This window comes from Bubalus bubalis, chromosome 18 (assembly GCF_019923935.1).
Source record: "Bubalus bubalis isolate 160015118507 breed Murrah chromosome 18, NDDB_SH_1, whole genome shotgun sequence".
Classification (NCBI taxonomy): Eukaryota; Metazoa; Chordata; class Mammalia; order Artiodactyla; family Bovidae; genus Bubalus; species Bubalus bubalis.
This window is the reverse complement of record NC_059174.1, coordinates 21,763,256-21,788,654: the sequence shown is the minus strand read 5'-3', so window position 1 is coordinate 21,788,654 and position 25,399 is coordinate 21,763,256. Positions and strand designations below refer to the sequence as shown.

The window sequence follows — 25,399 nt, the reverse complement described above, 5'->3', positions numbered from 1 at the left end:
TCTCTCACTCCCCACCAGATGTTTCAGCCTCAGCTGGATGTCCTCAAACGTATCTTAGAGGCTTTGCTGTTAACTCCGTCCAGAAGCCATGAAGTGTTAAGTCGCTTCAATCGTGTCTGACTCTTTGCGACACTATGGACTGTAGCCTGCCAAAAGGGTTCTTCTGTCCATGCGATTCTCCAGGCAAGAATACTGGAGTGGGTTGCCGTGCCCTTCTCCAATGGATCTTCCCATATCCCAGGGACCGAACTGGTATCTCTTAAGTCCCCTGCATTGGCAGGCAGGTTCTTTACCACTAGCGCCACTTGGGAAGCCAAGGCTAAGTACATTTGTTTAATTAAGTAACAAATTCATGGACTTCCCCAGTGGCTCAGCAGTAAAGAATCCACCTGCAATGCAAGAGATGCGGGTTCAATCCCTGGGTTGGGAAGATCCCCTGGATGAGGGCATGGCAACCCAGTGCAGTATTCTTGCCTGGAGACTCCTGTGGACAGAAGAGCCTGGGGGGCTACAGTCTGTAGGATCACAAAGAGTCAGACATGACAGCAACTGAGCACACACACAATGAATTCATATAGATCACAAGTAGTTCAATGTCCCTGCAAGACTTTTGGGTAGAACCACCCCACAGTCAGGTGGACTGAGAGCATCGCAGGTTATGAGGGAGAAAAGGGATGGACACAGAGGCGTGGGATCATTGGGATAAAATCAGAGCAATTCCAGAATCACCAGGAGATACAGAAGGGCAGCACTTAGTTAAACTGAGGACCCAGACAGTCTCAATCCCAGCCTTTGACACTTCATGCTTATGTCTTAAACAAAGTTTTAAACCTCTCGGTGCCTCGGAGTTTCATCTCTAAAAAAAAAAAATTTTTTTTTAATATTCATTTATTTGGTTGCCACATGTGGGATCTACTTCCCTGACTAGAGATAGAACCCAGGTCCCCTGCACTGGAAGCATGGAGCGTTAGCCACTGGACCACCAGGGAAGTTCCTAGAGCAAGGTTTTTAAAACAACCTGCCTCAGAGTGTCAATGATAAGATTTAAATGAGCAAATACATGTAAAGCACTGAGATAACACTGACACATAGAAAGTAGCACCTGCCTGCTTGCTAAGTCACTTCAGTTGTGTCTGACTCTTTTCGACCCTGTAGACTGTAGCCTGCCAGCTTCCTTTGTCCATGGGATTCTCCAGGCAAGAATACTGGAGTGGGTTGCCGCGCCCTCCTCCAGAGAATCTTCCAACCCAGGGATCAAACCCCTGTCTCCTGCATTGCAGGCAGATTCTTTATCACTGAGCCACCAGAGAAGCCCACACAAAGAAAGCACAGAATGAATGAAAATAACAGGGAATGCTAAGAAGGGTGGCACTGTCTCTGGATAAGGGGGACAGACCTCCCATATCTGGAATCCAGAGGTTATTTTCAATGGAATCCACTTCCCTGTGCTCTGCAGTAAACCAAAAGAGGTCCTCTGGCTCTTCTGCTTGGAGTTTGTTACTGTTGCTGTTTTCTTTCATTGGTTTTCTCTAAAGTCTTAATCAGAAGAAACAAACAAAAAAAAAACTTCTTTGAAGGCACTGTGAATTTGATCAAGGCATACTGGGAGGCAAACAGTGTAGCAGAAAGAATCTGGGTCTTCAGAGTCAGAAAAATCTGGGATGAACTGCAGCTCTGTCTCTCAGATATGGAGCTTAGTCTGTCCTGATTTGTAAAAGAGGAAGTCAGTATCTCTATCTCAAGCAATTGAAGCCTGAAGAAGAGGAGGTTGGTGAATCTGTAATTGTGGAATGAATGCAAGAGGCTGCTGTGTGGATGAAATGTGACAAGCATTCAGAAAACGTTGAGCACAGTCCCTGGCACGCCGGCAGGAAGGGTCAATAAACAGACCCAATCTGGAAACTGCAGAAAGTCTTGTTTTGATGACTAGCAGCTGGGTTGGCATTCCTGTGGCTAGGACCTGTGTAAGGGACTCAGTGTCAGGGCTGAACTTTCTATTCACTCGTGTCATTAACAAGTATTTTCACTTCATCTTTTAAGAGAAGAGATTTACTGGACTAAGGTTTGGTTGAAACACTCCATTATTACACGGTGCACTTAAAGTGATTAGATATTGGTATCAGGTTTGTTGTGGGTCTTAGCAAGATAAAAGCCAAGCCTTGAGAGTTGTTCTGTTTGCCCTGGCGTCTCCTTTCCTGGTTCAGTGTATGTCTGGCTCAGAACACCTGGGCTAACCTTGGTGTTTGATTCTTTGTGCACAACTTCTGCCATACAAAAGCTGAAATGGGTCAGCGGCTGCTTTGTAACAATGTGTGTTATCGTGTACCAAAAAGTTCCTATCTATGAAAATATTAGCAAGGATTTAAGAACTGATTACATTTGGAGGGTTTACCTGTTTTAAGGGTACTTTTTCAAATTATATTTTTCCTGATTATCAAAGAATACATGATCATTCAGATAATTTGGAAAACTAGAAAAGCTCAAAAGAGAAAAGACTACTAGTGTGGGGTATAACATTTCTATATAAATCCTGTAGATTATTATAGATACCACCTCCCTGGGGAGGAGTAAACAAAATTCAAATCACACTAAATATTATTATACGTCATGCCTTTTTTAAAATGAACTAGGGACTTCCCTGGTGTTCCAGTGGCTTTGTGCTCCCAAGGGAGGGGATCCAGGTTCGATCCCTGATTAGGGAACTAGACCCCACATGCTGCAACTAAAGATCCCGCATGCTGCAAACAGGACCTGGCATAGCCAAATAATACATAAATATTTACTAAAAATAAATAAAGAACTAATGCCTACAGTAATTCATTCATACATTCAAGCAAACTAATTAAATACCTACTAGGTGCCAGGCCCCGTATATATCATAGTACAGAGAATGAGAGAGAGGAGCATGAAAAAAAATCATTACAATTCAGTTCAGTTCAGTTGCTCAGTCGTGTCCAGCTCTTTGCGACCCCATGAACTGCAGCACGCCAGGCCTCCCTGTCCATCACCAACTCCTGGAGTTCACCCAAACCCATGTCCATTGAGTCAGTGATGCCATCCAACCATCTCATCCTCTGTCATCCCCTTCTCCTCCTGCCCTCAATCTTTCCCAGCATCAGGGTCTTTTCCAATGAGTCAGCTCTTCCCATCAGGTGGCCAAAGTATTGGAGTTTCAGCTTCAACATCAATCCTTCCAATGAATATTGAGGACTGATCTCCTTTAGGATGGACTGGTTGGATCTCCTTGCAGTCCAAGGGACTCGCAAGAGTCTTCTCCAACACCACAGTTCAAAAACACCAATTCTTTGGCGCTCAGCTTTCTTTATAGTCCAACTCTCACATCCATACATGACTACTGGAAAAACCATAGACTTGACTAGACGGACCTTTGTTGGCAAAGTAATGTATCTGCTTTTCAATATGCTGTCTAGGTTAGTCATAACTTTCCTTCCAAGGAGTATGCGTCTTTTAATTTCATGACTGCAATCACCATCTGCAGTGATGTGGGAGCCCAGAAAAATAAAGTCTGACACTGTTTCCACTGTTTCCCCATCTATTTGCCATGAAGTGATGGGACCAGATGCCATGATCTTAGTTTTCTGAATGTTGAGCTTTAAGCCAACTTTTTTACTCTCCACTTTCACTTTCATCAAGAGGCTCTTTAGTTCTTCTTCACTTTCTGCCATAAGGGTGGTGTCATCTGCATATCTGAGGTTATTGATACTTCTCCCGGAAATCTTGATTCCAGCTTGTGCTTCCTCCAGCCCAGTGTTTCTCATGATGTACTCTGCATATAAGTTAAATAAGCAGGGTGACAATATACAGCCTTGAAGTACTCCTTTTCCTATTTGGAACCAGTCTGTTGTTCCATGTCCAGTTCTAACTATTGCTTCCTGACCTGCATATAGGTTTCTCAAGGGGCAGGTCAGGTGGTCTGGTATTCCCATCTCTTTCAAAATTTTCCACAGTTTATTGTGATCCACACAGTCAAAGGCTTTGGCATAGCCAATAAAGCAGAAATAGATGTTTTTTTGGAACTCTTGCTTTTTCAATGATCAGCGGATATTGGCGGATATTGATCTCTGGTTCCTCTGCCTTTTCTAAAACCAGCTTGAACATCAGGAAGTTCACAGTTCATGTATTTCTGAAGCCTGGCTTGGAGAATTTTAAGCATTACTTTACTAGTGTGTGAGATGAGTGCAATTGTGCGGTAGTTTGAACATTCTTTGGCATTGCCTTTCTTTGGGATTGGAATGAAAACTGACCTTTTCCAGTCCTGTGGCCACTGCTGAGTTTTCCAAATTTGCTGACATATTGAGTGCAGCACTTTCACAGCATCATCTTTCAGGATTCCAAATAGCTCAACTGGTATTTCATCACCTCCACTATCTTTGTTTGTAGTGATGCTTCTTAAGGCCCACTTGACTTCACATTCCAGGATGTCTGGCTCTAGATGAGTGATCACACCATCATGATTATCTTGGTCATGAAGATCTTTTTTGTATAGTTCTTCTGTGTTTGCCTTGGAAACGAACAGAGATCATTCTGTCGTTTTTGAGATTGCATCCAAGTACTGTGTTTCAGACTCTTTTGTTGACTATGATGGCTACTCCATTTCTTCTAAGGGATTCCTGCCCACAGTAGTAGATATAATCATTACAATAACCTCAGATAATTAAAGTACACATGAAGTACTACAGGTGCACACAAGAGGGAGCAGAGACAGCCCTCTGGACTACAGAGGTGTCGGGAAGCACCCTACAGGGGATGACACGTGAACTGTTACTAACGGGTAATGCGGAAGTTCACCAAGTAAGGGAGACGGAGAGGATGTAACAGGAAGACCCAAAATGTAACACACTGAGTGTGTACCTAGTTGCTCAGTCATGTCCGACTCTTTGTGATCCCACAGACTCTAGCCCGCCAGGCTCCTTCGTCCATGGGATTTTTCAGGTGAGAATACTGGAGTGGGTTGCCATTTCCTTCTCCAGGGGATCTTCCTGACCCAAGGATCGAACCTGAGTCTCCTGTGTCTCCTATTTTGCAGGTGGATTCTTTACCCGCTGAGCCACCGGGGAAGCCCCAAAGCACTGAAAGGTAGTGACGAAACTCAGCGTGGGTAAAAAGGTAAAAGAATGGGGAAGACAAGGCTGGAAATGCAGGAGCCAGGCAATGGACAGCCAGGGATGTGAAGCAGGAAGCTGACAGGCTCAGATTTATGTTTTGGTTAAAAAATTAAAAAAAATTTTTAAACATGTTTACTTCAGCTTAAAGGATTAAGAAAAAGGGGCAAAGAGGAAAACTAGAACAATCCAAAAAAGGACTGATCAGGTGACAGATGGTTAAGTTCTAATGACAAGGGAGATGAACCATGATGTCCTGGAAGTGAGAATACCCTGGAAGTCAGGAGACCTGGGATTCTGGATGGGTAAAGCTCATTCGTTTCTCTCTTCTTTCCATGGAGAATCAACGAGAAACCAAGATGATGTGGCCCAGCTCTTACACACCAAGAGCTAACATCCTCCTAGGAAAGAAGGGGTGAAAAGGGGCTATTTTTATTTCCCAGCGTGCCTTCCCCTCCTTCTTTGGTGTTAACAGGGCTCCAATTTCCCTTCAGGAAAAACCCTCCATCTCTGACCTACCCTGCCTGCAGTTTGAGTGAGAATGGTCATACTCCAACCCTACCCCACAAGTGGGTGAGGGAACTAGGCCAGGCTGACAGAAGCATCTCAATACCCTGAACACAAGGACTGATTCAGGGAGAGAAACACGCCTCTAACCAGGCCAAAAAGATCACGCCTGGGGGAATCAGGAGCAGGAAAGAAGACATCACCACCTTCTTCTGAGATCCTATGGGCTTAAGACCACACACCCCCAGGGCTGTCAGAGTCCTCTTATACCGTCAGAGGAGCGCCTATCCAGCATGAAGTCACCAGAGAAAAGCCAAGCCAAGAAACAGGGAAAAAGAGTGATCTGATGACATCTTTTGAGAAACTGGGTTCGGCCATGAGCTTATCCTTGACATCTAAGTTGTCAGTCAATAAATTCCCTTTTTTGCCACAGTGAGTTTGTTTGCTATTTTACCAGTTGTATTTGAAAGAGTGCTGACTAATTCAGGGGAGAGACACAGAATCCTATAACTGCAATACAATGTGAGGGGTACAATCAAGGTATTTATATGGTACAAGGAGCACCGAGGCGAATGTAATCAATTCTATTTGGAGGTAAGGTAAGTTAAAGAAACGTTCACAAAGGAGGTGATGTTTCAGTGAAGTCCTAAAGAATTAGTCATCTGGCAACAGGGTAAGAGGCAAAAGAAGATTCTGTACAGAAGAAGCAGAGGGAAGGAAGTAGGGAAAAACATGGAACGTTTGGGGAAGAAAAGACAGTCCACTATTCCAAAGCACTAAGTTCACAGCAGAAACATTGCGCAGGAACGTATATGGTCTGGGGGTGAATCAGTGGGTGACCAAATCAGACCTTAACCTCTGATTTAATCTCTCTAGACCACAGTTGCTTCGTAGGTAAAATAAGGTAGATCAAGGGGAAAAAAAAAAATCAATGGAAATTGACAAATATTAAAAGACCTTACCTGCTGATAGAATTCATCGTCTTTGGGGGTCAGGTAGGGAAGCCACGTGTCTTCAAGCTCTTCAAGAAGCCTCAGTTTCTGTTTAAAAATAATGATTATAGGTGACTAAATTATAAACAGACTCAAAATATAGGACAATGTCTTCTTTTTTTTAACTTTTTATTTTGCATTGGGGGTACAGCCAATTAACAAACAATGTGAAAGTTTCAGGTGAACAGCAAAGGGGCTCAGTCACACACATACATGTATCCATTCTCCCCCCAAACCTCCTCCCATCCAGGCTGACAATGCCTTATTTTTCTAATAAGAGAATACCCTCCAAAAGTTAGCCGACTTAAATGTATAAACTTTAGAGGAAAAAGCTAGCCAAAAGTCAGTTATAAAATGTATCAACTTAATTACATATGCATTTAAATTACATCATATAAAATATTAACTTAGAAATAATTATTTTATTCACTCTCACATTTCAGGAAGCAATTTGCTTCACTCTTTAATACCAGGATCTTTTTCTTCATTGCTAGAGTCATCTTTTGAGTCATCTAATACAGTTTTCCAGAACAAACCTTCCTATCTGTAAAAACTACTTGAGACAGCAGTTTGTAAATCCTTACTTTCACTGAAAATACCCAACTAAGCCACAAGGATCCAGGGTCAAGGTATATGAATTATTTGTTCATCCTGTAAACATTTATTTGAGATCGTATCCACTTCCATATTACTTTTAAAAGTAATCTTTTATCTCTAGAATAATTACTAAACCTATGTTGAGCATCTTTGCCTCTTTTCTTTTCCAATTTGATAAATCTTTTCAAGCACCCACAACTAGCACTCCTGAGGCTATTTCAAGACACCATGTCTTTCCCAAACAGTACCAGGCAGTTCAAACAAAGTAACTAAGAAAGGACCCCATATTATAACATACTTTATAAGGAATCAAATACATCTAAGATGACACCTTTCTTATGAGGGATTTTTTTCAAAGAATATCTGACCTTATATTCAAGCATATATGATATATTTGTATATGTGCATATGTAGCACATAAATAGCATATATATATGTTTATTATATATGTATGTGTGTATATATATATGTATATGTATATATATGTATGTTGGAGAAGACTCTTGAGAGTCCCTTGGACTGCAAGGAGATCCAACCAGTCCATCCTAAAGGAAATCAGTCCTGAATTTTCATTGGAAGAACTGATGCTGAAGGTGAAGCTCCATTACTTTGGCCACCTGATGCGAAGAACTGACTCATTTGAAAAGACCCTGATGCTGGGAAAGATTGAAGGCAGGGGAAGAAGGGGATGACAGATGATGAGATGGTTGGATGGCATCACCGACTCGATGGACATGAGTTTAGATAAGCTCCGGGAGTTGGTGATGGACAGGGAAGCCTGGCATGCTGCAGTCCATGGGGTCACAAAGAGTCAGATATGACTGAGCGACTGAATGGAACTAAACTGATGTTTATTGATGCTTTCGAACTGTGGTGCTGGAGAAGACTCCTGAGAGTCAGTCCCTTGGAGAACAAGGAGATCAAACCAGTCAGTCTCAAGGGAAATTAACCCTGAATATTCGTTCGAAGGACTGATGCTGAAATTGAAACTCCAGTATTTTGATCATCTGATGCAAACAGCTGACTCATTGGAAAAGCCTCTGATGCTGGGAAAGATTGAGGGCAGAAGAAGAAGAGGGCATCAGAGGATGCGATGGCTGGAGGGCATCACCGATGCAATGAACATTAACTTGGGCAAACTTCAGGAGATGGTGAGGAACAGAGAAGCCTGGTGTGCTGCACTCCATGGGGTCACAAAGAGTTGGACATGACTGGGCGACTGAACAACAACAACAACGTGTATACAGACACACAGAAATCATCTGGACGCTACAGAAATTTTCTGAAGAACAAAAAAACAGAAAAGGCAGAAACAACTGATTTTCAAATAAAACTGCAATGCAATGCATATTCAGGCTGTTATCAGCCATTGAGGCACAATTATAAGAATTAGAAAATTATATACCTTATTCTGAGTTAATGCAGCCCTAAGCCCTAAAGCAGGACCTGGAGAACACAAACTAGACTTTAGCCTCAACCCACCCCAACGGGCACTGTCTTTACGCAGTGAACAACCTGCTCAACCAGACAGAGGGGCCCTGAGAATCATCTTCCCCCACACAGCCTTCTCTCACTAACCCATCATAGAGTGCTTGTGTGCTAAGTCGCTTCAGTCATGTCCAACTCTTTGCAACCCCATGGACCGTACCCACCAGGCTCCTCTGTCCATGGGATTCTCCAGACAAGAATAATGGAGTGGGTTGCCATGCCCTTCTCCAGGGGATCTTCCTGACCCAGGGATCGAATCCGCATCTCCTGTGGCTCCTGCATTGCAGGCAGATTCTTTGTTGCTGAGCCACCAGGGAAGCCCCAACCCATCACAGAGTAGTCCAGAACAAATATCTTATTGCGCAGAACTCAAGTTATTTCCAGATCTTTTGTATAATTATCCAAAGTGAATAAAGAGAGAGAGAGAGAAAAAAAAAAAAAAAAGAGGGAAGAGAAAAATAGCAACCACTTGACCTAAGAAAGACTAAACAGTAAATTTACTCTTATGCAAAATTCTAGCCTATCTATCTAATTAAATTTTCTGCTTTGTCTAATGCTACTCTAAAAGTAGTTTTTCATTTGTGATAATAAGACTGGCTTACAGTTAAAATGGGGCTTCCCTGATGGCTCAGTGGTAAAGAATCCGTCTGCTAACACAGGAGACCAGGGTTCGACCCCTGGCCTGGGACAATCCCCTGGCGAAGGAAATGGCAACTCACTCCAGTATTCTTGTCTGGGAAATCCCACAGACAGGGGAGCCTGGCAGGCTACACTCCATGGGGTCGTCCAAAGAGTCAAGAAACGCCTTACAAACTAAATGACAACAACAACCAGTTAAACTATGAAGAGTTTTCCTTTATGAAAGACCTATCATACTAACACAAAAACATTGGTTTAGATAAATCACTGGTTAAGTGGTTTATCTGTTTTCTACATTAGCCGTTATTTGAGACACAGAAAGAGCTAATGATGTTTCCATGCCTATACTTGTACATTTATGAACTCCAGCACAAACTTAATCAAAATCTACACCTCAATTTTCACTTCAAGCTCAGGAAAGCCTGCATTCTCCTATGACTCTTTTACCAGTCCTTTCTACAGACAGAACATTTAAATGCCAAAAAAAAAAAAAAAGTTTTAATGTTTAAAAAATGTTTAAAAGCCTTGAATGATGGAAATGCACATGATATCTCAGACCTTGAGATGGCTCCACCTTACAAACACCACCTTAAAATCTCTTCAGGAGAACCCAAAAAGCTAATCTGTATGCGAGAAGGAACACAACGATACAGATTCCTATTAGGAATTACATATTCCACCTTGACCAGATTTAACAGCAAGAGACCTGGCCCAAAGAAGAACAAGCACCCCTGGAGGATGAAATTCTGTTTATAATTACTGTTTATACTTGTTTCTACTTCAGCTGAATTTTTATAAAAACAATCAGCTCAGTTGAGGTCCAGTGTGTCAGACAGACATAAAACATTATAACCTGGAAGGCTCTATTGAGAGGATAAAATTCTTTTTTATATAACGATAGAAGGAAATGGCAACCCACTCCAGTGTTCTTGCCTGGAGAATCCCAGGGACGGGGGAGCCTGGTGGGCTGCCGTCTATGGGGTCGCACAGAGTTGGACACGGCTGATGTGACTTAGCAGCAACAGAAGTCTATACCTGATAATCTCAAATTCTGCTCCTCCCCCTCCCTTTTCCTTCTGGCAACCATAAGTTTCTTTCCTATGACTGTGAGTCTATCCTGTTGGTAAATCACTTCACTTGGGTCATTTTTTTAAGATTCCATATCTAAGTCATATCATGTGATATCTGTCTTTCACTACCTGACTTACTTCATGTAGTATTATAATTTCTAGGTCCATCCGTGTTGCTGCAAATGGCATTATTTCATTCATTTGATGGCTCAGTGATATTCCACTGTATAGATGTGCCGCGTCTTCTTTATGCATCCCTCTGTGGATGGACACTCAGGTTGCTTTCATGTCTTGGCTACTGTAAGTACTGCTGCTCTGAACACTGGGGTGCACGTGGCCAAAAGGATAAAATGCTACAAGAATATCCCTATCATAGAGCATGCAGAATATAAGTGGTCTCCCTCCCCTGGGAATTTTAACACTGTGAACATTGTTATATCTCTATGACAGGACAGAACAGGCCACATTCAACTTAAGGCCACATGGATGAAATCTGCTCTATACATCAACATTCACAACCTGTAATTCTACTGATTAACTAATGAAATCAATTATAAATGATGGATTTATAACTTAAATCAGTAACTTAAGTTGATATCAACTTAAAAAGAAGTTTTGGGCATATTTGCCTTGGTGAACTCAATCCGGAATGATTATTAAACTGCTTATGAACATCACACATTTCTTAAAAATTAACATTGCTTTAAGAAGAGGCAAAGTCACGCAGGCAGAACAATGGAGAAACAAGCCTTCTCATACTCAGGAATGCAAAATAGCACAATCTCAATGCATGGCACAGACAATTCCTATCAAAATTCAAATCTATTCCCTTTGACCCCCAAATCCTACTTCTAACGATTTTATTTTTATGGGTACCATGTTCAGAAGAATGTACATACACCAGATCACAATTGGCAGAACAGAAGCTTGCTGCTGCTGCTAAGTCGCTTCAGTCATGTCCGACTCTGTGCGACCCCAGAGACAGCAGCCCATCAGGCTCCCCCGTCCCTGGGATTCTCCAGGCAAGAACGCTGGAGTGGGTTGCCATTTCCTTCTCCAATGCATGAAAGTGAAAAGTGAAAGTGAAGTCGCTCAGTCATGTCTGACTCTTAGCGACCCCATGGACTGCAGCCTACCAGGCTCCTCTGTCATGGGATTTTCCAGGCAAGAGTACTGGAGTGGGTTGCCATTGCCTTCTCTGAACAGAAGCTTAGAAACATACTAAAAACCACTTAACTGTATGCTTTGAAAGGTTGAATTTTATGGTGTGTGAATTAACTAAAAAAAAAAAAAAAAAGATTAGAAACAATGCCAGTGTATGTCCATAGGAGACGGTTAAATAAATGGTGGTACATCCACACAATGAATACAACACAACAGTCAACAAGAATGAGGAGGCTCCCTTTAGTGAAATAAGCAGCTTTCCAGGATACCTCGGGAAGTAAAAGGCAAGGGACAAACCATCTGCTTGTATTTGCATAAAGAAACATAAAGGATTTGTGAGAAACTATTTAAGTGGTTCTTTCCCAGGGACAAGGGCTTCCCGGGTGGCTCAGTGGTAAAGAATTCACCTGCAATGCAGGAGATGTGCAGGAGACGTGGGTTTGATCCCTGGGCTGGGAAGATCCCCTGGAGGAGGAAATGGCAACCCATTCCAGTATTCTTCCCTGGAGAATGCGATGGACAGAGGAGCTTGGCGGGCTACAGTCCATGGGGCCACAGAGTCACACATGACTGAGTGACTGAGCAAGCACGCATACGTGCTGTCAGGGACAGGGGTGGAAACGACAACTAGAAGGGACCACGGATAGAGCAAGACAAGACGGAAGATTTCTTTCTGTATTGTTTTGATTTCTGAACTCTGTAAACATATTGCCTATTCAACATATGTCCAATTATCAACTCAAGTATTTGTTGCTGTTCAGCCACTAAGTGGTGTCCAGCTCTTTGCGACCTCATGGACTGCAGCTCGCCAGGCTTCCCTGTCCTCCACTATCTCCACTACCTCTTGGAGTTTGCTCAAGTATATTACCAATTAATTCTTGACGTGGAACTCAATATAAAGATGAAGACAATGTGATTTGGGGCTTTATTTTAGAAAGTGCAGATATTTGTGATGCATGATAAAGTATTTCAGAGAGAGACTCGCAGACTAGCACAGTAGAGTGAAGAGGGGAAAGAAAAACAGCTCTGACAATTTCTTTGTGTCAACTGTCAAGCAGTTGGTAAACAGACACAATATTCAAATGCACTCTGGAGTGGAGGCAGAAGCGGCTCCTGTTTGACTGTCAGATCTGGCTAACGGCTGCTCCTCAGCCTGAGATACAGATAAATACACACAGCTGGGCCCTCCAGCACACTGCTCTGCTCACAGGCGTCTCTGCTGTCACGCTAGTGTTAAATACATCAAGCAGCTCACAAATGTCACATAGAAAGCCAGAGGGAGAACAAAGCTGGCTCTCCCACCTGCAGGAGGAGCATCTCAAGACCCTTCCATAAGGGCTACACCCATCTACCTCCACAGCTCCTGCAAGGAAAGGATAGCTAGACACAGGCCTTAGGTAAATCATGGGTGCAACTGTGCTCAGTCACGTCCGACTGTTTGTGACCCTATGGACTGTGACCCACCACGCTGCTCTGTCCACGGGATTTCCCAGACAAGAATACGGGAGTGTTGACAGTTCTTACTCAAGGGGATCTTCCCAACCTGGGGATCAAACTCTCATCTCCTGTGTCACTTGCACTGGCAGAGATTCTTTACACTGCCACCACCTGGGAAGCCCATGCTGCTGCTGCTAAGTCGCTTCAGTCGTGTCCGACTCTGTGCGACCCCAGAGATGGCAGCCCACCAGGCTCCCCCATCCCTGGGATTCTCCAGGCAAGAACACTGGAGTGGGTTGCCATTTCCTTCTCCAATGCATGAAAGTGAAAAGTGAAAGTGAAGTTGCTCAGTCGTGTCTGACACTTAGCGACCCCGTGGACTGCAGCCTACCAGGCTCCTCCGTCCATGGGAATTTCCAGGCAAGAGTACTGGAGTTGGGTGCCATCGCCTTCTCCAGGGAAGCCCATATCACAACTCAAAACCATAAAGGCTGGGTGTCAAAAACTTTATCCCTAGTAAGATTCTGACTCACTGTGAAAAACTAACTTGTACCTGAGTTTCCATATCTTATCAAATAGGCATACAGTTTGCAAATCTTAGAGTAATTACATAGAAAGATTAACTAGATCATGACCCGTAATGGGAAGGTGTATCTCACCTACAAATGAAGTGTATTTTCCCACTGCTGTCTCTTTGGCTTCATCAGATTATGCAAACAGCTCTTCTTCATACATTTTTCATTTTCCACATAATTTTTACACTAGGAATCATATTTTGTCAGGTTCAGTAAAAAATAAACTTTATCTGAGTCTTCAAGATACAATCACAAATAAAAGTTTATGAAAGTTCACTATAAAAATAATCACCTAATCTTCTGAGGGTCTCAAATAATAAGTGGGAAAAGTGACTGAGTGCTTCAGCAGGGCCTGAGTGAGAAAGGAAAGCCTCCCTGAGGAAGACTCTTCAAAACTAATACCAGAAAGACAAGTGAGAAGTAGCTAAGCCAAAAGAAGTATAAATAAATATTTCATGTATCCATGTGACATGTTTGTTTTAAAAAGAAAAAGTATCTCACCAAAGAGCATTCAAGGGACTTGCTGGAGGTCCAGTGGTTAAGACTCCAGACTCCCAATGCAGGGGACACAGGGTCAATCCATGGTCAGGGAACTAGTTCCCTCATGTACCATGGTGTGGCCAACAGTAGAATTTGCATCCTGACTCTATCATTTCCTACGTGTAGTACCACACCTGAATCAACCTCTCCAAACCTCACTTTACTTATCTATTAAAAAACCCTGCTTCACAGGGTATTGTGAAGATTAAATAAAATTAATCATATATTAGCACATTTTAGAAATTATAAACTATGCAGCTATTAGGCAAATAGTATTCAAATGGAGGAAGGGTCCACAACAAAACTGGAGCACCTAAGAAGCCTGTTGGTTCTAACACCAGTACTATGGGCCTACATGTATGATTTGGGACTAGTTTCTTATCTCCCTGTGACATATATATGAAGCAGTACCTATAGAGATCTAAGAATGTCACCAAGCACATAAAAAACCCTCACTACACTTTGGCAACCACTTGCTACGATCATTTACCCATTTCCAAAAAGGACAACTTCATTTATTACTTGTGAATTATCTACAAGCAATTCTGTGTATAACCCATCAAATGTCATAGATCAATGCCACGTAAGAAACTCAGATACTTATTTTCCTGGACAAACTACAGCAGAACTGTCTAACAGTCCATGAAACTTTATATATATAAAATGCCTCAATTAACTACAGTGGTGATAAAAATAAAAATTGCTGTGAAATTTTAGAACAGATGAAAAAACAAAGCCTCATCCAGAGACATAAAGTGACTGGCAAGAAATTACACTACCGGTCACAACTCATAATCTCATTTCCTAAGTGTAAAGGTCATTTCCACTGCACTATACCACACAACCCTAAGATTAGAGAAATCCGATCTTGCAAGAAATGTTCCATTTTTCACTATTAAAATTTTTAAAAAACCATATATAAATGCAAACACTTTAAACAATTTTAATGAAAATCAATACTACTTTTAAAATTTAAAACCAATGCTACTTTCAAAATTTTAAAACAATGCTTATAATCACTACTTTTGGACTCTCAAGTCCTCACTGCTTTGGTAGTTCTACGATGCTTTCAAAAATTTTGTTTTTTAATCATTTCTTGTTCCGTTTCTAATAATGGGAGCCTATGCTGTAGTAGACTAAAAATTGAGCCACAGTTTAAAAAAAATAAATAAATTAACCACAAAGCAGGACAAATTCTCAGGAAGATTCTGCCACAAGAGTGGTACAAAGTTAGCCCTGGACTACCGCTCTGCTCCTTTATAAACAAGTTAAAAGTGAGACTGAAAGGATCACACTAGTCAAAAACTATTATGCATGGAAAGGAAGACAACACTATAAGGCAAGGTAATATGACTGATAAAGAAGATAAAAGTCAATCAATGGGAACTGTCGCCAAAATGGAACAGATGACAGAATTATTATAGTAGACAAGTACATTAAAAATAGCAATATAACTGCAGATCATAAGTTCAAGAAGTTGGGAAAAGATGGAACATGGTTAACAGAGAAAAAGAAATCAAGCTTCCATTTGTCCTTCAAAAATGAAGAAAAACTTTTCCAGACAAACACTGAGGGAATTCATCTTCACTAGATCTGCCGTATAAGAAATGCTGAAAGGAATTCTGTAAACTGTACTGAAAGAACGCTAAGAAACACAGAAATATACAACACACTGATAACATATACAGTAAAATCCAAAATCCCAATACTGTAACATGGTGATGTGCTAACCACTTATCTCTAGCATAAAGGTGGGTTAACCACTTATCTCTCTCTAGTTCTTCTTCACTTTCTGCCATAGGGTGGTGTGTGTCATCTGCATATCTGAGGTTATTGATATTTCTCCTGGCAATCTTGATTCCACTTTGTGCTTCATCCAGCCTGGCATTTCCCATGATGTACTCTGCATAGAAGTTAAATACGCAGGGTGACAATATACAGCCTTGACCTATTACTTTCCCAGTTAGGAATCAGTCTGTTCCTCCATGTCCAGTTCTAACTGCTGCTTCCTGACCTGCACACAGATTTCTCAGGAGGCAGGTAAGGAGGTCCGGTATTCCCATCTTTCAGAAATGTCCACAGTTTGTTGTGATCCACACAGTCAAAGGCTTTGGGGTAATCAATAAAGCAGAAGTAGATGTTTTTCTGGTATTCTTTTACTTTTTCGATGTTCCAACGGATGTTGGCAATTTGATCTCTGGTTCCTCTACCTTTTCTAAATCTACCTTGAACATCTGTAAGTTTGTGGATCATGTACTGTTGAAGCCTGACTTGGAGAATTTTGAGCATTACTTTCCTAGCGTGTGAGATGAGCGCAATTGTGTGGTAGTTTGAACATTCTTTGGCATTGCTTTTCTTTGGGATTGGATTGAAAACTGACCTTTTCCAGTCCTGTGGCTACTGCTGAGTTTTCCAAATTTGCTGGCATATTGGGTGCAGCACTTTCACAGCATTATCTTTCAGGATTTGAAAGAGCTCAACTGGAATTCCATCACCTCCACTAGCTTTGTTCATAGTGATGCTTTCTAAGGCCCACTTGACTTCACATTCCAGGACGTCTGGCTCTAGGTCAGTGATCACACCATCGTGATTATATGGGTCGTGAAGATCTTTTTTGTACAGTTCTTCTGTGTATTCTTGCCACTTCTTAATATCTTCTGCTTCTGTTAGGTCTATACCATTTCTGTCCTTTATCGAGCCCATCTTTGCATGAAATGTTCCCTTGGTATCTCTAATTTTCTTGAAGAGATCTCTAGTCTTTCCCATTCTGTTGTTTTCCTCTATTTCTTTGCATTGATCGCTGAGGAAGGCTTTCTTATCTCTCCTTGCTATTCTTTGGAACTCTGCATTCAGATGCTTATATCTTTCCTTTTCTCCTTTGCTTTTCACTTCTCTTCTTTTCACAGCTATTTGTAAGGCCTCCTCAGACAGCCATTTTGCTTTTTTTGCATTTCTTTTTCTTGGGGATTGTCTTGATCCCTGTCTCCTGTACAATGACACGAACCTCCATCCATAGTTCGTCAGGCACTCTATCAGATCTAGTCCCTTAAATCTATTTCTCACTTCCACTGTATAATCATAAGGGATTTGATTTAGGTCATACCTGAAAAGTCTAGTGGTTTTCCCTACTTTCTTCAATTTAAGTCTGAATTTGGGATAAAGGAGTTCATGATCTGAGCCACAGTCAGCTCCCGGTCTGTTTTTGCTGACTATATAGAGCTTCTCCATCTTTGGCTGCAAAGAATATAATCAATCTGATTTCGGTGTTGACCATCTGGTGATGTCCATGTGTACAGTCTTCTCTTGTGTTGTTGGAAGAGGGTGTTTGCTATGACCAGTGCGTTCTCTTGAAAAAACTCTATTAGCCTTTGCCCTGCTTCATTCCATACTCCAAGACCAAATGACTTTCAATCTCTTTTTCTGGTCTCTTTTTAGACTCGGTTGGAATCTCTCCATCTATTCTCCAAGTCTTCTGACTGCTTTCTCTTTTTTGCAGTCTTTTGTCTCTGGATAATATATTCTAAGCAAACTCCTCAGTACTCTCTTCCAATTCATCAGTTCTCTTTCCAGCTGTGTCTGGGCTAAAGTTAATCCCATCTATTTAGTTTATTACATCTATGACTATACTTTTCATTTTTGAAATCTGTACCTGGCTCTTTTTTACGTAAAGTTGCTCCTGTTCCATTTTTGGATATTTGGGGGGCATTTTTAGATCTCATTTTTATCAGTATGATGTCTTTCCTTATTCTTTTGAATTTCTTGAACATGATTATTTCAGTCTTTCACTGACTTTTCTATAAAATTCATCTCATCTGAAATGGATTTTTATTCACATTATTTATTCTATTTGTGCTTTCCTAAGTATTTCAGTATTTTGTTCTGAAGACTGATTTTGAGTGGGTGGCTTTTTGTCTTTCCTTTTTTCCTCCCTCCTCTCGCTTCCCACGTGTGTTCACCTTTCCCTCCATAATGGTTCAGCAGTTCCCTCCACGAGGATCCTATACCACCAGTCCAGGACTAAGCCTCATATACTGGTGATTTGGAGCACGACAGTCTCTCCCCCATCACTCCAAAATCAATCAGTCTGATTCAATTTCTACTCTTAAAGGTTTAGGGATCTTCTCCTGCCCCTCAAAACCCATAGCTCCATGGAGCTATGTTCCTGACATGGCAATCTTTTTTCAGTCTTCTTTTGTGAAAGGTATAACTTCACCTCCACCCTTGGCTTCACACAGTAAGCCTAGTTCTGGTCCCATCTCAAGTGGTAGACCTTGGTCCCTGTGATCCATAGGAGCTAAACTCACTTTTTGTTTCCATACCAGAAGCCCTTGCAGCGCCACAGTTTCAATCCAGCTTATCCCTTTATGTTTTGCTCTCTTTCTGGCCAACAACAACATCTTCTCTGTAAGCCCAGCTATGACTCTTTTATTACTTTCTTTTCTTTTAATGTGTTATCTGTCATTGACATGTGTTTGGAGCAGAAGGCAAACACAAACTGTGAGCTTAACTGTAGCATATAACAAGAAGGCACAGATGATTTCTTAATGATAAAAATCCTAAGTAGGAGATTCACTAGGTCAAAAGGCATGCTCTTTTAAAGCCTCTTGATTCAGATTGTGAAACTGCACTCCAGGAAAATGGTATCTATTTCAACCCATCAATAGACAGTAACCATTTCTTTTTTTTTTTTTTTTTTTAATTTTATTTTATTTTTAGACTTTACATAACTGTATTAGTTTTGCCAAATATCAAAATGAATCCGCCACAGGTATACATGTGCTCCCCATCCCGAACCCCCCTCCCTCCTCCCTCCCCATTCCATCCCTCTGGGTCGTCCCAGTGCACCAGCCCCAAGCATCCAGTATCGTGCATCGAACCTGGACTGGCAACTCGTTTCATACATGATATTTTACATGTTTCAATGCCATTCTCCCAAATCTTCCCACCCTCTCCCTCTCTCACAGAGTCCATAAGACTGTTCTATACATCAGTGTCTCTTTTGCTGTCTCGTACACAGGGTTATTGTTACCATCTTTCTAAATTCCATATATATGCGTTAGTATACTGTATTGGTGTTTTTCTTTCTGGCTTACTTCACTCTGTATAATAGGCTCCAGTTTCATCCACCTCATTAGAACTGATTCAAATGTATTCTTTTTAATGGCTGAATAATACTCCATTGTGTATATGTACCATAGCTTTCTTATCCATTCATCTGCTGATGGACATCTAGGTTGCTTCCATGTCCTGGCTATTATAAACAGTGCTGCGATGAACATTGGGGTACACGTGTCTCTTTCCCTTCTGGTTTCCTCAGTGTGTATGCCCAGCAGTGGGATTGCTGGATCATAAGGCAGGTCTATTTCCAGTTTTTTAAGGAATCTCCACACTGTTCTCCATAGTGGCTGTACTAGTTTGCATTCCCACCAACAGTGTAAGAGGGTTCCATTTTCTCCACACCCTCTCCAGCATTTATTACTTGTAGACTTTTGGATCGCAGCCATTCTGACTGGTGTGAAATTAACCATTTCTTTATATACTCAAATACCAGTTATTATCAAACTTTTACATCTTAAGCTAGTTGACAAATGAAAAAACAAGTTCATACTAATTTATACTTCTTTGACTGTTATTCAGGTGGAGTAACTTCTCATGTTAATTGCCATTTGCAGTAGCTCTTCTGTGAATTGCTGTTCATGTCTTTTCTCTCTATTTTTTTCCTTTGCTGTTCTATATCTAAGAATCTATACTTTGTGTCCACGTAAAGACAATGAATCTGGGTCTTATGCAAGTTGATTAGTTAGAATTCATTTCTCCTTCATTCTTTTATGATATGCACCTTTCTAACAAATTACTTAGTTACTAATGGAGTTCACCTCTCTTGCATCAAACTATAAAGCTACATTTTCCAGCACTTTTAAAATATCCTCCCTAAGATAGCACCTTTCCCTACATGTCATACTTTCTCAAGTACTCCACAAAGTTAGCATTCCTTGACCTCATAAATTATCTTTCGAGGTAATTTTTTTTAAATAAGCAAAATGACATGTACAAAATATATACTTTAGCTCTTCAGATAATAATTTGAATAGCAAGACCTGTTTACCTCACCAACTTGATCTTAAGTTCCCACCCATGATCATTAATGTTAAGAATGCAGTCCAAGTTTTAAAAGAGAAGAAAGTTTCCTGAAGAGAAAAATTTCTATGATAAAAAGCAGCTAAACAGGATCTAAAAAGAAATAAAAGCCAAGTTACCTCCCTGGTGGTCCAGTGGCTAAGACTCTGTGCTTCCAATGCAGGGGCCTGGGTTCGATCCCTAGTCAGGGAACTAGACCCTATATGTCGCAACTAAGAAATCCACATGCTACAATCAAGATCAAAGATCCCATGTGTCACAACTAAGACCCTGTGAAGTCAAATAAGTAAAAATAAAGAAAAGAAAGAGAAAAAAATAAAGAACGAGAAAAAATAAGCTGAGGAATGTACTGGAAGTTTGGGGGAAGCACAGTTTACACATGTGAAAGATATAATATTAATATCAAAGTAATAAATGTCTTTAGTAAAAGGCTGGGTTCTTCGTTCAGGGATAATAACTCAGAAGTCTAATGTCTTCTGACTTCCTTTGGAGTAGCTGCCTTATAATTTCCTTGAGCCACTTCCAAGTATTCTACTGAAAACAGAGAAAATCACTTACCCAAGATTTTTCTCCACAATCAGAATACTGCCCTTAATTTTGTAAGTGAATACAAGAGCAAGGGCAATACCCTTCCAAACCATGAGAGAGATAACAGATTAATTAAAACTCTTTCATGGCCACTGTACCTACATTCTAGCTCCAAAGACCTAATAATGGACCGCTAACATTTTCAAGCGAAAAAAAGACTCCTCTTGGCCACACTTGTTTGTATGAAAAAAGCAAATTCTCTCAATCATGGTTCAATCTTCAGGGAACTTTCTACCTGGAAATTTGATACCTGAGTCGTCTACTCCAAGGTCAGAGCACGGAGCTCTGCGAGATATCACCATGTGTCTTGCCCAGCTTAGCATTAGTCTGATCAAACTAAGCACTTTCCCGCAAGCAGTCCAATTATAAATAATCACACTTGAGACCAGTAGGATGTCTGACTTCTTTGTCATTTTGCAAAGCTTTAACCATTACACCATGATCAAACAACCTGCCACGGGAAAGCAGAATGTACATGGTGTTGCAGTAAAAACATCAGGAAGTGACCTCAGTGACTGTCCATTTAATTATTCTTAGCTCTCCACTATCCCTCTCTGCAGTTCCACAGCAAGTGCTGCATAATCAAACATTAAACACTTCCGCTTGTGTAGCCACAACTGAATTATGCAAGACATATTACTTCAACAACAACAACAGAAATCCCTCAGCTTCTGACACAGCTATAGCAACTAATAGTTTCTGCCTAGCAGTGATGAAAAGTTTAAAGGAAATAAAAATGCCTAAAAGAATAAGTTATTTAAAAACTATTTTAGAGGTCTATAATACAAAGTAGATGTTTCTTTTTGTTTTCTGCCTAGCAGTGATGAAAAGTTTAAAGGAAATAAAAATGCCTAAAAGAATAAGTTATTTAAAAACTATTTTAGAGGTCTATAATACAAAGTAGATGTTTCTTTTTGTTTTCATTTATCCATTCCCAGGATTCCAGGAAGTCAATACACACTCTTTATTATCAAAATTTCTTGATAGAGGTATTGAGCAAAACCCTATAACTTCACCAGCATACATTTAATTTTATTTCAATATGTGCATTTTATGTTTACAAGTTTCCTTTTCCAATTATATCACACATGAAAAATTACCACTGCTGGCTTGTCTTGATAAAAAGTAAATAATAATTCTAATAAAGTTATTCTTCTTCTACAAATATGCTAAGGCTTGCAACCTAACCTAACCATCACATGTGTTAATTTCAATGTGCTGTAAAATATAAAACTCCAACCTGAGATACAATAAGCAGAGGAATGGGATTCCCTGGCAGCTCAGCGGTAAAGAATCCGCCTGCCAATGCAGGAGACATGGGTTCGATCCCTGGGTCAGGAAGATTCCCTGGAGAAGGAAATGCAAACCCACTCCCATGTTCTTGTCTGGAAAATCCCACAGACAGAGGAGCCTGGTGGGCTACAGTCCATGGGGTCACACTGAGTTGGACATGATTCGGTAACTAAACAACAAACAAAGCAGAGAACTAGTCTTTCTACTTACTTATTCAGATTTTAACTTCAGACACACAGATATTTAAGTATCCTCTAAACACAAGGTAAAATGAAAGAAGGCACAGCCCAAAATAATTGTTAAAAATACAGGATGTAGGCCTTATTGGGTGAAATCTCACCACCCACCCCATCCATTAATAGCTGTGTGATCCTGAGTAAGTTACTCAACCTCTCTATCCCTCAGTTGCTCCATTTATAAAACAGACATAGTAACCATACCTACCTCAAAGGTTGTTATGAAAATTAAATTAAATGGGTTATTATTTGTAAAGAAACAAACATGCATGCAATTCCTTTTACAAAACACTATATAAGTGTTTGATACATTTTATTTAATTATACATGTTAATAAAAGTTTAAAAATAGACCAACAATTTTGCCTGTCCTCAAGGTCCCATTCCTTCCCATTTGCCTCGGCGTCATGAGCCAGTCATCACAGTTCTATTTTACATCATCAAGCAACCTCTTTCTCTTCCCATGTCTCTTCTCTTCATCATTTGCGCTTATATTATCTCAGGCTTGGACCACCTTCCCTCGTGGCTCAGACAGTAAAGCGTCTGCCTACAATGTGGGAGACCGGGGTTCAATCCCTGGGTCGGGAAGATCCTCTGGAGAAGGAAATGCCAACCCACTCCAGTACTCTTGCCTGGAAAATCCCATGGATGGAGGAGCGTGGCAGGCTACAGTCCATGAGGTCGCAAAGAGTCAGACACGACTGAGCGACTTCACTATGCACTATTTCAGGCTTAAAAAAAAAAAAAAAAAATCCTGTCATCCTAAGAACCTGTTAATTAACTAGCTAATTAATTAATTAAACCCTTTCTTGGCTTTTCCTACTTCCCACTCCAGCTACCATCTCAATGCAGTCTTTCTTTCAACATCTTTCAAGATGTTCTACCAAATGTCGTGAAAAACCATTTAAGATAAGTGACGCAAGCTCTCAGTGTCTCGTTTTGCCCTCACCCCACTTTTGACCTGGCTTCTATCACTGTCATTCTACTAAAAGGATTCTGCCCAAGATCAGTGACCAACTTCATTTGCTGAAACGCAGCATCATCCTCTCGGTCATTTGGGAAGCACTGGGCCTAGTGAGGTACTTGCATCCCTTTCTCAAAATCCTCTCTTCCACTGGTTTCTATAACATCCGTCCCTTTTATTCCTATGCCCTCTGCTCCCTCCTTCTCAGTCCCTGCTTCAGGTCTTTGTTCTCTGCCCTGAAGAGCAGACATCCCCTACCCTTCTTCTTCTTCTCCCTTGAAAAAACATTCTTCCTTTAAGCAATCTCATCTAACACTCAAATCCTTATCTCTAACCCAAAGTGAAAGTGTTGGTTGCTGAGTCATGTCTGACTCTCTGCGACCCCACGGATTACTGTAACCCGCCAGGCTCCTCTGTCTATGGGATTCCCCGGGCAAGAACACTGGAGTGGGTTGCCATGCCCTTCTCCAAGGGATCTTCCCAACCTAGGGATCAAACCTGGGTCTCCAGCATTGTGGGCAGATTCTTTACCATCTGAGCCACCAGGGAAGCCCTCTCTACCCCAAATCTACACTTAAACTTCTCCAGAATATTACAACAGGGAAGTCCCCACTAGCTCTCTGTTTTTGTTTCCTAACTTCCTGGAGTCTGTTTCTCCTGGTTCTCATCTTAACATCAGTATCAGCCAGACTGAAAATGTTGGAGTTCTGTTTCCCTGCTTCTTCTCACGTCACTCATGGTTTAACAGGCACTTGTACCTATGCTAACTCTTAATTGTTACAAAAATCTTATGAGGATGAAGCAGAAACTGTTTCCCCCATTTTAAAGAAGTGAAAACGGAGACTTAGATAAAATACCTGGTTCAAGATCTCAAAGCTGGTAAAAGTCAAAGAAGGAGTTTGAATTCATACGCTTTATCTACTAAACCCAAGCTGCATGATACACTACATTGGGGATATTTAAACTTACAGACACACATTCTAACCATTGCCTTTACTGAGAGCCAGAGCGCAAGGAGGAGAAGGCAATGGCACCCCACTCCAATACTCTTGCCTGGAAAATCCCATGGACGGAGGAGCCTGGTAGGCTGCAGTCCATGGTGTCTCGAAGAGGCGGACATGACTGAGCGACATCACTTTCACTTTTCACTTTCATGCATTGGAGAAGGAAATGGCAGCCCACTCCAGTGTTCCTGCCTGGAGAATCCCAGGGACGGGGGAGCCTGGTGGGCTGCCATCTATGGGGTTGCACAGAGTCGGACACGACTGAAGTGACTTAGCAGCAGCAGCAGGGTGCAAGGAGACAACAGGGATCATGACAGATCTATCAAGGACAGATGTTCCTGCCATCATGGATCCCAATCCATGGTAGAAGTATCCGACTATTAAACAAGCAAACTATAATCAAAGGCAGGAAGTCCTATGAAAGTTCTGTCCTTTCCTACAGAAAGCAAAGACTGTAGCACCTAGCTAATAAGATAGGATACAGAGCTCCAGGGAAAGGCTTTCCAGAAGTAACATCTGAGCAGAGAACCGAAACACTAGTCAGTGTTAGCCAAGCAGAGGGAAAGGTGGTCAAAAGTGTCCCAGAGATAAAGACTATTACCAAAAAAATAAATAAATAAATAACAAGTACTGGCGTGAGTGCAGAGCAACTGAAACTCGTGTATACTGTTGGTGGGAATGTAAAATAGTGAAGGTTGTGATAAAAAACAGTCTGGCCACTTCTCAAAAAATTAAAAATTCAATAACTATTATCCAGCAATTGCATATCTGGGTATATACCCAGAAGAATTGAAACCTGGGTTTCAAAGGCATATTTATACACTCATCTTCATAGCAGTAATATTCATAACAGCCAAAACATAGAAGAAACCCAAGTGTCCATCAACAGATGCTGCTGCTTAATTGCTTGGTCATGTCCAACTCTTTGTGACCCCATGGACTGTAGCCCATCAGGCTCCTCTGTCCATGGAATTCTCCAGGCAAGAATACTGGAGTGGGTTGCCATGCCCTCCTGCAGGGCATCTTCCCAACCCAGGGATCAAAC

The 25,399-nt window shown here is 41.2% G+C and overlaps 1 protein-coding gene and 1 non-coding gene across 2 annotated transcripts in view; one reads left to right on the top strand and one right to left on the bottom strand.

Moving 5' to 3' along the window:
* The window catches only part of FTO (FTO alpha-ketoglutarate dependent dioxygenase), a 422,524-nt gene that overhangs the window by 307,480 nt on the left and 89,645 nt on the right, over positions 1-25,399 (bottom strand). Inside the window, exon 2 of the mRNA XM_006043050.4 lies at positions 6,593-6,670. Within this exon, the coding sequence (XP_006043112.3) occupies positions 6,593-6,670 (78 nt within the window). The remainder of the gene's footprint in view (positions 1-6,592; positions 6,671-25,399) is intronic.
* Positions 20,391-20,462, top strand: TRNAG-UCC. Its single transcript has one exon. It is a non-coding gene; the product is annotated as a tRNA-Gly (tRNA).